General features: G+C 44.7%; 1 protein-coding gene across 3 annotated transcripts in view; it reads left to right on the forward strand.

Annotated features, from left to right (window-relative positions):
• SLC22A3 (solute carrier family 22 member 3) overlaps nt 1-13,184 on the forward strand; it is a 93,156-nt gene that overhangs the window by 72,768 nt on the left and 7,204 nt on the right. For all 3 annotated transcript variants that reach the window (XM_069487468.1, XM_069487467.1, XM_069487469.1), the window contains exons 6-9: nt 3,979-4,076; nt 4,194-4,408; nt 10,203-10,311; nt 11,074-11,186. In XM_069487468.1, coding sequence (XP_069343569.1) covers nt 3,979-4,076; nt 4,194-4,408; nt 10,203-10,311; nt 11,074-11,186 — 535 coding nt within the window. The remainder of the gene's footprint in view (nt 1-3,978; nt 4,077-4,193; nt 4,409-10,202; nt 10,312-11,073; nt 11,187-13,184) is intronic.

A 13,184-nucleotide genomic window follows, 5' to 3' on the forward strand; every position in this document is an offset into this window, starting at 1 on the left:
GCTCCCCTGAGAACATGCACTGATGAATTGGACGGGAATGGGGGGAGGGTTCTATTAGGAAAGAGAAGGGGAGAATAATACTGAGTCAGTAACTAGGTACACTAGTGTCTAAGTTAAATCCATGCATTTAAAAGTGAGCTTTTTTTGTTATAAAAGTATTATAATACGATTTTAATTTTTAATTTTAAGAGAATATTTATAGCTGAAAAGAAGGTAAAAGCCACCATAATCTCACTGCTTCATGAGACCTATTAATGAAATGATAAAAGCATACTTTTAAATGATAAAGTAAATATCATATTCTGCTTACTGCAGATGCAATACAGCATAATGGTTAAAAATACAGACTTTGGTATGAGCCTCCTGGTTCATCTAGGTACTGTGTGTCCCCCTTGAGTAAGCTACTTAGCTTTCCTATGCCTGAATGTATTCCTCTGTAATGGGCATAACAGTAGTATCTGTATAAATTCCTCCAGCACTGACCCTCTAGTTCAGGGGTCAACAGTCTACAGCTTGCAGGTCAGACCCAGCTCGCTGCCTGTTTTTGCAAATAAAGTTTTATTAGAACCCATTTATATATTATCTGTGGCTGCTTTCACACTACAATGGCAAAATTAAGTCGTTGCAACAGAGAACTTACAGCTCACAAAACCAAAAGTACTTACTATCTGGCCCTTTGCAGAAAAAGATTGCCAATCTCTGGGTTACTCCATAAGACCTATGTTGTCTTGTTAAAATCCAGCATACCATGATTCCGTGGTCATGAAGTGACCGGAGATCTGGCCAGGAAAATGCAACATCTGCAGAGCTAACATGAGGACAAGAGATGCTTTATTATTTTATCACTACAAACAGTGAAGAACCATGAATAAGTTGAAAAATCTACAAACGTGTTTAAATGTTCAGATCTACCTGAACTGACTGGAGATCTTGAAATATGTGATTATGATTTCCCTTCAGTGCTAAGATGTTGACACGGGGGCCTGAATGAAAGCGAACTTGTTTGGACTCGTGTCTAGTAAATGGACGCCATAGTGCTAGGCAGAACGCAAGAAGACTGAAGCGGAAATAACAGAAAGCCAATAATAAATCGCTGTGAATATTGCTTTTGAAAAGAAAAGGGAAAAGTGTTGCCATCCATGTGCCCTGGGTGAACAGTAGGTGAGCGATCTGTCATCTGGACAGAAGACAGGAGACGAGCCCAAAACCCAAGTCTGAGTCATGGGAAGGCGCTAAGTGAAAGACAGTAGCCACTGGGAGAAGTCAGCAGCGAGACGTGTATGAACAACTGCCCTCATATTACGGGTGGTTATATCCTAAATTGAAAGATGTTTACAATCTAAATTAGTTTAGTCAAATCTTTTTCATAAGACAGTGTTTTAACTAAAGATTCAATTTTTGGTCAAGTGTATCTTTAAAAATATATAGAAGTGACCATCAACTGTAAAGAATTTTTCTAGAATAAAAGCTTTCTATATATTCAGCAGTGCTATGTGGGGATTAAGGACAGAGGATCTCCAGTCAATTGCCTGGTTTCAAATCCTGGCTTTTCTTCCTTCCTGCTATTTAATCCTTAATGTCCTGAGCCTCTATTTATAAAATGAGATTAATAAAAATACTAACTTTATAGAGCTCTGATGAGAATTAAATGAAATAATCCATGTAAAGTACTTAGCCCAGATTGTAATATTACATGCTCCATAGATATTAGCCATTGTAATGTGGGAATATATAGAAACTAATTGTTGAAAACATTTTAGTAACAAACCATACAATAACATATTTTTGCAATATAACACCTTCTTATCTTCCATGTTTGATATTCCTGCCTTATTTTTGGAGCAGCAAAAGTTAAGGTGGATAAAGAAAAATACTTCACTGGAGTCTTAAAATGTAGGTTAGCTCAGGGAGCATCTTAATGGGCGTTGTATTAGTTAGGGTCCAGGTCAACTTGCTGCTGAAACAGTGACCCTAAAACTGTAGTGACAAAAAAAGAAAAGAGTGTTTGCTCTCTAACACACCCCCCACCCCAGAGGTGAGTAGCCCCACTCTGGCAAGGCGGCTCTGTTCCACAAGGCCCCCAGGACCCGGGTTCCATTTATCTTGTGTCTCCACCATCATCTGTAATAGGGTGTATGCAGAAGCTCACCAGCATCTTCTTCCATCAATCTATCTCCTTTGAACGAATAGGGGCCTAGAACTTTTGCCCATGACAGCCTCGGCCTCCTCACTGCTGAGGTCTTAGTCACAGGGCCACCTGTAGTTGAAAGAGAAGCTGGAGGAAGTGGCTCTTGGCAGGCAGCTGTGTGCCTGACTGAAATTCCATGGATTCTACTATCAGAAAAGAGAAGGAAAGGATGGGTGGTAAAATCAGTTGTCAGTCTTCTGCCATCCTCGTCATGGAAACTATTGTTTTCTTGGCTCTAAGACACTACTGATTTTAGGACGCAATGGTTCTATGTACCACTGAGTAAGAGAAACCATGCTGTTTAACCTGTGACACATTGCTTTCTTATCAGTTCAGCTGTAAGACACATCCCAATTTAAGAGATTTTAAAATGTGGAAAACCAGTGTGTCTTGGTATAGAAGAAATACAGGATTGGGAAGACTGGGAAAAAAGTGACTAGAAACCTTCATTTTGCAGTCTACTTTGTTGTGTGTGTGTGTGACTCCCTAGAGCAAACGTAGGCACAAGATGGCAAGCTTCGGTTGGCCCTTTGAATTTACTGTCTAGACAAGGTACTGTCGGTGTGAATTTGCTCCAACTCAAATTCTTGTGACTACTGTTAGAGAGACTTTCGGCTGAAAATCTTGGGGAAATTTTGCCTAGACTCCCAATCTGTCTGGGCCAGATCTGGAGTTGAGCCAACGGAGAGGAGGGCTCCTGTCCTTAGTAGTCACGGTTCTTACTTGAGGACAAAAACTGAGGGCAACGTCTTGAGGAACAGATATTGCCAGGGCACCTGGCTTCTCGCTTCAGTGCTCAGTCATCATGCAGCTGGCGAACACCAGGCACGTTGCTTGGTGCTGCAATACAGTCCCCGCCTTCCGAGAGCCCCAGCGCTCCTGGAGGGAGAAAGAGAAGTGGACCCGTAAGGGAACACGGTCGTGTAGGTGCTGGGAGAGGGCTGTGGGGCAGAGGCACTGGTGGGCAGTCATCAGGCCTGCTGAGGTTACGAAAGACCTCCCAGACAAGGTGAAATCGGGACTGAGGAGGTCACAGGGCCTCCAAGCAGAGGTGGCAGGCCGCGCAGGTGCACGTAGAGGTGGCACTGTGGCCATTGCAGGGAACTATGCTCTGACACCTTTGGCACACTCGACTAGAAGCAGCCTATGACTACGGAGGTTTGCCCTCTGTTTTATTTCCTGTATAGTGCCATGTACGTGGTTGGCCAACAATAATATTTGTTGAATTGAAGAAAAGATCAACTTTTTGGACGGCCAGACAGAGATGAACTGAATTTTCCTGGATCAAAAAAATGCTAGTTTCCAATGAATGGACAAAAGCAAAATTGTCCTTTGATGCCTGATGCTTGCTCTTAGAGTGAACATTATTTTGTTTGTCAAAGTGAGATTTGAGGATTTAATATATAACATAAAGAAACACTTGGTTGGATCCCACTTGCTTTACCCACTTTTACTCTCATTTTCTCCCGATTTAATAAATGTGCATAAGTATGTTACTTTAGAACACACCTTTTGTCCTTGTTTACTCAGAGCAGTTTAACATGAAGTACTGCAATTATGCTAAGAACAGATTCTCCGTGCAGCAACCCAGCTTTGTGAATTTGACCTACTCAAATGCCAGAGGACAAGCCTTTTCATTCTCAGGTGTTAAGATATAATTATGAAAGATCCCAGTCAGTTGGGTAAGAGCATCCAGTTCCATAGCTTTGAATCTGGTTAACCACAATTCTGTCCTATGCAGGGTGTTTTTTTCCTGTATATTGCTACTGAAATCTGCTTTTCTTATATAGATCACTGTTACAGATGAGGAAGTTAGTAATCCATCCATTTTAGATCTGGTGAGAACTCCCCAAATGAGGAAGTGCACACTTATACTTATGTTTGCTTGGTAAGTTTGACTTGTGATGGATTTAAAAGCTTGTCAAATTTACAACATGCCCCTTCCTTCAAATCAGGTTGAAGTCATCTCTTACGTGTTCTCCGGTGTCTTTCAATGTTGCTGCAGGTTCACAAGTGCAGTGGTATATCAAGGACTTGTCATGCGCCTGGGAATTGTAGGAGGCAACCTCTATATAGACTTTTTCATCTCGGGAGTGGTGGAACTGCCAGGAGCTCTCTTGATCTTACTAACCATTGAGCGTGTTGGACGACGCCTCCCCTTTGCGGCAAGCAATATAGTGGCGGGGGTGGCTTGCCTTGTCACTGCATTCTTACCAGAAGGTAATCTTCCCCTAAATCTGTCTGGCAGATTTGAAAAACTTGAAAGAACTTTCAAGAATTTGAAAAAAACTTAAAATAGTAAAGTTTAGGGAGCCACTTGTCCTTAGGAAACGTACCATCAAATCACAATCTTGGCACCAGGCAAGCTTTTGTGATGTCACTCAATTTTCTGCTTGATCGGTATAAAAACTTTGAAGGTAAGAGTTTAGTTCTATAGATGTTTCTGTCTTCTCAGTTTTTAGGTTCATTTACGGATGAAATAGATGTTGTGCTAAATCTAGCTTATAGTGATAGTGTCCTTTTAGTCTCTGTTATCTGACTGACTTTTGTGATATGGTTGACGTCGTCAAACATGTTTCCTGAGCACCTGCCGCATTGCTGGTGCCATGCTAAACACTGAGGCTGCCCACAGAACAAAGACACAGTTCCTGACTTCAAATGGTTCGAAACCTATTAAGGGACGCAGATACTTTAATGGGAATGATTCCATTATCATAAATGAACTAATAGAACTATTTAAAAGATTCAGAAACAGCAAAAACAAAAACAGGTGGGAGGAGTGATCGATCCATGAAGCTGTCCAGAGAATCTTTCCAGAAGTGAGAACTAGGCATGAGTAGAGAAGGAAAAGTACCAGACAGGAGGTGAGAAGAGATGTGATTTTTTCCAAAGTAGTTTCATGGGAGTGTGAAACACCTTTGTGGGTTCAGGAAGTAAAGGTTCTTTGCTGTGGCTGGAACCCAGGCGAGGGGCCTGGAGAGATGGTCAATCACCAGCACGACTGGCCCCCAGACCATGCCAGGAGCTTGGATGCTGTCCCGTGAGCTTTGGGAGGAGGAGGAGGAGTGAGCTGGGCATCACTAAGGCAGTTTGGACAAGGCTGTGAGGAGGAAGAGATGCTGAGAGCAGGAACCAAGGTCATGGCAGTGGGCCTGGATGGAAGACGGTGATTTCATTTCAGGGATGTTTCGGAGTTCAGTTTTTCAGAGCTTGGTGACTGGTGGATGGGTACGGGGTAAGGAGGAAGCTGAGGTTGCAGGTGACCCCAAGGGCATGTTAACACCGCCCGGATGATCCCTGCCACAGAACACAGCAGGGCTGGAAAGAGGAAGCCTTTCTGCTCCCAAGGGCCGTGTGAATTAGAGCAAGTTCATTATTTCCGTGTTCTGGGAGAGTGTGGAGTGGGGACTGCAGAGACAGCTGCATTCTCTGGGGTCCTTTGTGTCTGCGCAAGAGAGGCTGTCTGTCTTTGAGAGTCCTCTGAGGGTCAGCAAAGGAACTGGCAGTGCTGTAGGAGTCAGAACTGTCCGACACTTACAGACGAGTCTATCCATCGGATGGGGCTTCGTGAATTCCCCCAACATCGGGTAGACCCTATTTGGATAAAGTTACAGAAATGCCAGTCTTTAGAACACACAGACACAAGATGTCCAGGCCCTCTGACATGTCGGGATAGGTGATGGTAAACAGAAACTGCCTGCTTACGTTTCTCTTATTTTCCTTGAGTGTATTAGTTCCCTGGGGCTGCGTCACAAACTGGGTGGCTTGAAACAGCAGACATTTATGCTCTCAGAGTTCTGGAGGCCGGAAGTCTGAGATGCGGGTGTCCCAGGGTTGGTGGCTTCGGGCAGCTCTGAGGGGGGATCTGTTCATGCCTCCCTCTGAGCTTCCAGTGGTTGCTGCCAAGGCTCGCCATTCCTTGCCAACACGCCAGTCTGTCTCCATATTCACATGACGCTCTCCTCTCTGTCCCTGTGTCCCCTTAAGTAATTACATCCTCAAAGACCCTATTTCAAAATATGGTCACATTCTGAGATTCCAGGTATACCGGCAAGAATGGGGGGATGCCATTCAACCTGCCACACTGAGTTCACATCGTCTCAGAGTGGGGGTCTGTACGATAGCTGTCTATCAACACGTCTTTTCAGTGTCCGTTAATTGCCAGCCACTAAAGCAGGAGGGAGAAGGAGAGGTGAACAAGATAGACATAAGTCCTGCCCTCCGGAAACATACAATTTAGGTAGAAGGGTGAAAAATTGAGAACATTGGAAACTTCACTATTCTTTCTATTTCACTTTGGTACCTAGGGTTTAACCTAAAAGCACAGTTCCCTAAGACGAGATCTTCTGTTCTCATCGCATGTGGAACAGGATGAAATATTCATTGCACACGAAATTGGGGGAACACGGAGGGAAAGACAGACGGCTTGAGTGTGGCCGTCATTTCGTGATGCGTTCTTTACCCTAGAAGATTTTCTCTGGTCCTACGCTGAGTGGGATGATTGTAATGCGTGTCCCATTCAGCGTGTCCCCAGAAAGCATTTACGACTGTGTGTCCAAACCAAGTCTGAAGTAACTAGATAGGTGGGAATCAAGCTATTTTGTAGAAAACACTTTCATATATTGGAAAACATGAAGCAAAGAATACACTTTTCTTCTTGTTCTAATCAGTTTTATTTTATAGATGTTCTCAGCAAGACTGAAAACTAATTGCTCTTATTCTAGACACACTCTATTTACATATTTGGCAGATTTGGCTGTTTTTACCGTCCTGTGTCAGTCATGACTGTCTGGCAAGAATAAGTTTCAAATCCCCACAGTGAGTTCTGAATGTTAGCGGGGGCTCCTCCCTGAGCTGGCTGTCCTTCCAATTCCAAGAGGCTTTTTGACTTGACTCCCGGGACTGGTAAATTAACAATAGAATGGCTTCTCCCTCAGCCATTCCCAGCCACATCCGCAGAATGCTGATGAGCCTCTTGGAGAAACCAGCCCTAACACTGTCTCACAGAAAACGGTTTAACTCGCTTTCCCTCCACCGAACCCAACTTTGCGTGGTCTGAAGAATGGAGTTCTGGAAAAAGAAATAGTCTTTCTGGCTGTATTTTCATCTAAGACTCACTGCTTCTGGCCCAAATTTCTGAATTCTAATTAAAGTCTGGAAAATAAAGAGCTTTCTTTATCCATGCCTGTGGGCCATCTTTAATTTGAGTTTATTTAGGATGGCCACAAACCTAGCAGTTTTGCTAAGTCTTCGTTTTGAAATGAAAAGGTTGTTTTTCACTTTCATTTCTCTTTAAGTGAAAAATAAGTTCATATATCTTAATTTACATATCTCTATTAGGACTTTTTACAAAATTTTATTTCAGAAATCAGAGCAGATGTGTTAACATTAAAAAAAAAAAAAAAAAAAACCTTGGTAAAATAAAGAGGTTTATTGTTGAGCCGAATGTGTGTGACTGACGGTCCGGAACACGTGGCCTCACAGGTCCTGAGAAAATGTGCCCAAAGTGGCCGGTTGCAGTTTGGTTTTATACATTCATGGAGACAGGAATTCCATGTAAAGCCACAAATCAGCACGTGGAAGGTGTACATAGGTTTGGTCTGAAAAGGCAGAATATCTTGAAGATGGGGGGGATGACATCTTATAGGTGGGTTTGAAGATTCTTTGATTTGTAAATAAAGAAATGAAGCTTTGTCTAAAGGCTTGGGATGTGTTAAGTTCAAATAAGGAAGTCTGCTAATCAGGGACAAGCCATGGGACAGACCCCTCGAGTGATCTGATAAGTAAATTGATGACCTGCAGGAGTGACTGAAACTTCCTCTTGCTCGGGCTTGGGTCCCGTTAATGATTTAGCATCTTGCTGTTCCTTTGAGTAACGCCAAAAGCCAGAGGGCACGAGGAGGTGTGTCTGGCCTCCCTCCTCCTCCTGGCCGGCCAGTCAGTTTTCAGGTTTTTCTGGGGTCCCGCTGGCCAAGAGGGGGTCTATTCAGTTGGGTAGGGGCTTAAGATTTTATTTTAGTTCACAGACGGTACATTCAGGGGGAGATTCAAAATTTTTTTTATTTTAAACCCTGTGTCCTTTTTTCAGTAATCCGTATATTGTTCCCAGTAATCTCTAGCAGCTTGGCCAGGTCCCCATTCAGCGAGGAACATTGTTTCTGTGTTCTCATTTAACTCCACGGGAGACAATCTTAGTTTTAGTACTCACTTTTAAATTGTCTTGTGGTTTTTGCCATTGCTACCGAAAGTTGTCTATCACCACTCCAAAATGAACTTACTGGAATGATCAGAAGTTTGTGTGTGCATCTATAATTATTCACACTTCCCAATAAATTGTTTTCTTTTTACTCTTTAGTTCATGAACAGTGCGGTACCTTAGGGACTTCTCTCTTGTTACACATTTCAATAAAATGTCTGTCTTGGTATATTAATGGTTAGATACTGAACTCTGCTGCTTGGAAAAGAGTGGGAAGTCTTTCAGATTAAGGTCCCCATGTAGGATATAGACCATGTCTCCCCAAGTGTGGCAACTTGGCAATATTTTCTGAACATTTTGCTTAATTGACTAGTTATTTTTCTGAGCTAACCACATGTGTTTCTTATGGTGGGTGTTTTAATTTGGTTTCCTGGTTTTTGTTTGCTTCTTTCCATCAAATAGTCCTAGCCTCAGTTGTAAACCAAATTGAGACTCACTCATAGAGCGATTTTGATTTAATAAAAAGAATCCTATGACTTACGTACCTAATGTGGATATGAGATCACTTCCATGGTAGCAGGCGGCCTTCTTCACTGCAGCCCAAGAGCAGCGGGAGATTGCCCCATCGGGCCGGGACCCAGGGAATCTGGGCCACGGCTCCCACTTTCCGTCCCCAGCACCACCTGCTCATCGAAGGACAGGGGTGGAATGCACTTCCTCATGCCCCTCCCTGGCCTTCATGAAAAAGCACAGCCTAAATAAAACACATGTTGACAACCGCTCTGTGCCAGAGCAGATGGTGGCCCAGCGCATCAGCACAACTCTGATCCTCCTCACTCCCTGATGTAACTAACTGTTAGTGTGACAGCTACAGGTGTTCTCATCTGGAAAACATACCAAGTTCACCAGGACATCCTCAGCCCAACTGCAGTCAAAACACAGTAAAGTGGGGCCTCCTAGCAATGACCTGGCTCTCAAACCATCTTTTCCTCTGCTTGCCCTCCTGGGCAATTGTTTCATTTAGTGAGTTTTAGCTTTTTTTGATTTGTTGACTCTTCTCTAGGGGGAACACACAGACGTCTATGAGAACGATTTTCTTCCTGCCTCCTCACTCATGCCCACTTTCCTCCTAAAAAATTATTTATTCAGGAAGGTGCAAAAATGCTCCTAGAAGATAAGAGGACAATTTAGTGCTAAGTGAGCACGCACATGAGTATAAAAGGTATTCATCTGTTCACAGATGAAAGCCAGACATTCTGGACGTCCTTAGCTTTGCTTTGAAGAGCAGATACGGTCTTGTTCATGCAATCATATGTCCGCATGCCAAATCCCCTGGGATGACATAAATTGCACAACTCTTAGGAAACTTAGAGCACTGACTTTTTAGAGTAAAAATACTCCTCCTGTCCTTAAAACACAAAAGAAAAAACATTTTTAATAGGGAATGTTTGGCATTTCCCACTAGTTACTAGGGAGGAAAGGAGAGTTTCTTCATATAACCAGAGCAGTCCTCAAACAGTTCAGTGTTCCAGTGTAGTGGCTGCTCAACAAATAGTTCTTGAATTGTATTTCTATAATCCAACGCTGCTCACAAAGACATCTAGCACACTAAAATATTACCTGTCATTCTTGGGGGGGTGGGGGGGGGTGGGGGTGGTTGAAATTTGGCTACAATATTAGAAGGTTCTATCACTTGTGCTTAAAATTAGCAAATACTTTGGGCTAGGGGGCGCTAAGCAAATGCCTTTTGTTGTTTTGTACAATGTTAATGAAATCAGACCCTTAACTTCTTCCTTCCAAACTTTCTTGTGTTTGCAGGGATATCATGGTTGAGGACCACAGTTGCTACCCTGGGAAGACTAGGGATAACCATGGCCTTTGAAATTGTTTATTTGGTAAATTCAGAATTGTACCCAACAACATTACGGTAATTCCAACATACATGTCCTGGTTTCTCCTGAGTAACTCTGTAGTCATCTATTTTAAGTTGACTTAAAAACTGTAAAATAGTTTTCTTAGCTTGGCAATATGTTAGCCTGGACTGAATTCAGCCAGTAAGGAAGAGATGCTCTGAGTTGTAGCTGCTTTCTGTGTTGCTACCTGACACGTTTTGTGATAGAAGTATTTCTCATATCCTATTTTCATACACACCTATGGTTTTGTGGAAAGGCTCTAGACTTGGAACCAGAAGACCTCTTGGCGCACTTGCTTGGATGGTGGGTTAAGTCTGCATTCACCAGCATCACCCGCTGCAAGGCTATATGGACTCTCTGGGACGCGTTACACAGCTCGCATTTGTGAGCAGCCGGTTAGCGAAGGACAGTGAGACAGTCTGCATGGATTAGTGCAAATCAGCCTCCCTTGCTGAGGATATACTCCGTGGGCACACTGCTGTCACGCAAGGGCACCAAAGGGGCACATACTGTCACAGAGCAGGCAGGGCGTGAGCTGCTGGTGAATGAATACCTTTCCACCAACACTGGAGAACTGCTCACTACCCTCACTGTGAAACGGTGCTGAATGGACATGGTTCGCTTAGAGTACGCGACGGTAGTAGTTTTCAAGGTTAAAAACTAGAGAAATGGAAAGTGTCACATTTTCTTTGCTATTGAATATCTCCGAATATTTTGATTATCTTGAATTTACTGACGAAATAGTTTTCATTTAAAACTATTTTTTCATTCTGCAGAAACTTTGGAGTTTCACTGTGTTCAGGTTTGTGTGATTTTGGAGGAATCATAGCCCCGTTTCTGCTCTTCCGGCTAGCAGCTGTGTGGCTAGAACTACCTCTGATAATCTTTGGTAAGAACTCACTTTTTATGCTCTTCTTAAGAGCTTTCATCTACATTCTTGGCATTAATAGAACCCTATGATGATTATTAGGGTATTAGGTTATTAATGATATCCATTTCATCTTTGTATGACAACTGTTTCAGTTTTGAGGAGCCAATCTGATTACAGTAAAATGTGAAATCCTAAATGGCTTTAATTTACTTTATTTTAAAGGGTGGTGAATGTTTGACTTGGCCTTTTCTGTTTAGGTTCTGAGTTAAAATCAAACACTATGAAACTCTTTTATGCTATTGGGAAACAGAACAGATAATTTTCAGGGGACCCAATTGGATCTTTGGTATGTTTAAAAATAAGCCTAAGGATTAATTGCATTTTAAAATGTTCCCTATCAATATCATATTTTAATTTCCTTTGATGCCTAAAATGCTATGCTGAGAGGACAGGGGACTCACAATCACTCACACGAGCTCCAAACCTCTTCCACGTCCCTCGAGTTCACACTGTCCTTCCACCTTCAGTCTCGGTAGCACCGGGAAGGGGCGGAGCCGCGTCCAGGAGGCCCAGGCAGTCCAGAGAGTTCCCGCCCTCCCCTCCCCCTCCTCAGCTGTAAGGGGCCCTGGTTGGCCCCGTCCTCACCTGACCTTTCCTCCACCTCCGCTTCCTTACTCTCAATAGAGAATGTTTTTTCATTTCTTGTTCAACAGTTGAAATTTGAAATTTGAATGAAAATTTTGAGCCCCTGAGGACATACCTTCAGATTCATGCAAAAATCCTTTGACAGTGCTAGGGACAAAAAAGCAACTTCTAACCACTTGACACCGGTGAACTCAGTAAGAGATCACGTCAAATTATTTAATGGGATTTGATCATCGAGCTTAGTGTTGACTCTGTGGCCAGCATGAAAAAGCAGAGAGTGCCAGTGTCTGGCAAGGACAGAGTGGACATGGCGCCTGGCCCTCCAGGACCGTGGCCGGTCAGGGTGGGCACCCTGGCTGCACGTTGGCCCTTCCTTCGCAGAGCCTGGCTGGGGACAGAGCCAATTTTCTAAAGTCCCAGTGAGGACAGTGTGCTCTCTGCTGAGACCCTGAGGGAGAGGCAGCTGTGAGAACCCGGCGCAGGGACCCCTGGCCCCGCTGAGTGGAGGGGAGAAGGCGGGGGAAGGAAGCGGCGTCTAGGCGGAGATCTGAAGATGGGCAGATGCCACCGTGAGGTGTGCTGTGCTCCAGGCAGCGGGAAGCCCAGGGCCGGAGGAGATGGCGTCCTCAAGCACCGGGAGGTTAAGGGACCGCATGTAGTGTGTGAGGTGGGGCCTGAGGGACACAGTGCTGGGGGCGGCAGGGGCCAGTAATGCAGGATCTTGCCATGCGAAGGCTTTGCTCTCGATCCAGATTCAAGTGGGCAGTGACTGCAGAGTCACCCGGGGCTGGCAGAGCTGGATTTGCCTTCTAGAAACGTGACTGTGCTGGCAGATCCACAGATGGGCGGGAGGGGCCAATGCTGGGGTGAGGCGGTTTCAGAATGTCGCAATCCGGAGAGCATAGTGGCTTCTCCTAAGAAGGTGGTGACAGTGGGAACAGAGGGGAGCAGACAGGGTCAAGAAATGTCTTAGAAGTCAGGACAGGACAACTTGCGCGGGCTGAGGGGGCCGGGGCAGGGCTGCAGGGGGCCTTCGGGGGTCTTTGCTGGCCGCGCGGTTTGAGGCGCCTGTAAGAATCCAAGTGGCCGCAGTGCGGAGCCAGGGGGCTCAGGGCTGCTGAGCTCAGGGGAGAAGCGGCTGAGGGATGCAGGTGTGGAAGCCACCCGAATGTGCAGCGCTGTTGAAGCTGAGGGAGTGACAGAGACCCCAGAAAGTAGGACCTGAGTGAGAGGAAAGCAGAGGCCTAGGATGGAGCCCTGAGGGTGCAAAGTGTAGGCCCCGTGGAGGGGAGGATGAGCCACGGAGATGGAGACGGAGCCAGGCGAGAGGGAAGCGCGGGGCAGGAGGCAGAGAGCAGCGCAGTGGGGCCG

This window comes from Eulemur rufifrons, chromosome 15 (assembly GCF_041146395.1).
Source record: "Eulemur rufifrons isolate Redbay chromosome 15, OSU_ERuf_1, whole genome shotgun sequence".
In the NCBI taxonomy this organism is placed as follows: domain Eukaryota; kingdom Metazoa; phylum Chordata; class Mammalia; order Primates; family Lemuridae; genus Eulemur; species Eulemur rufifrons.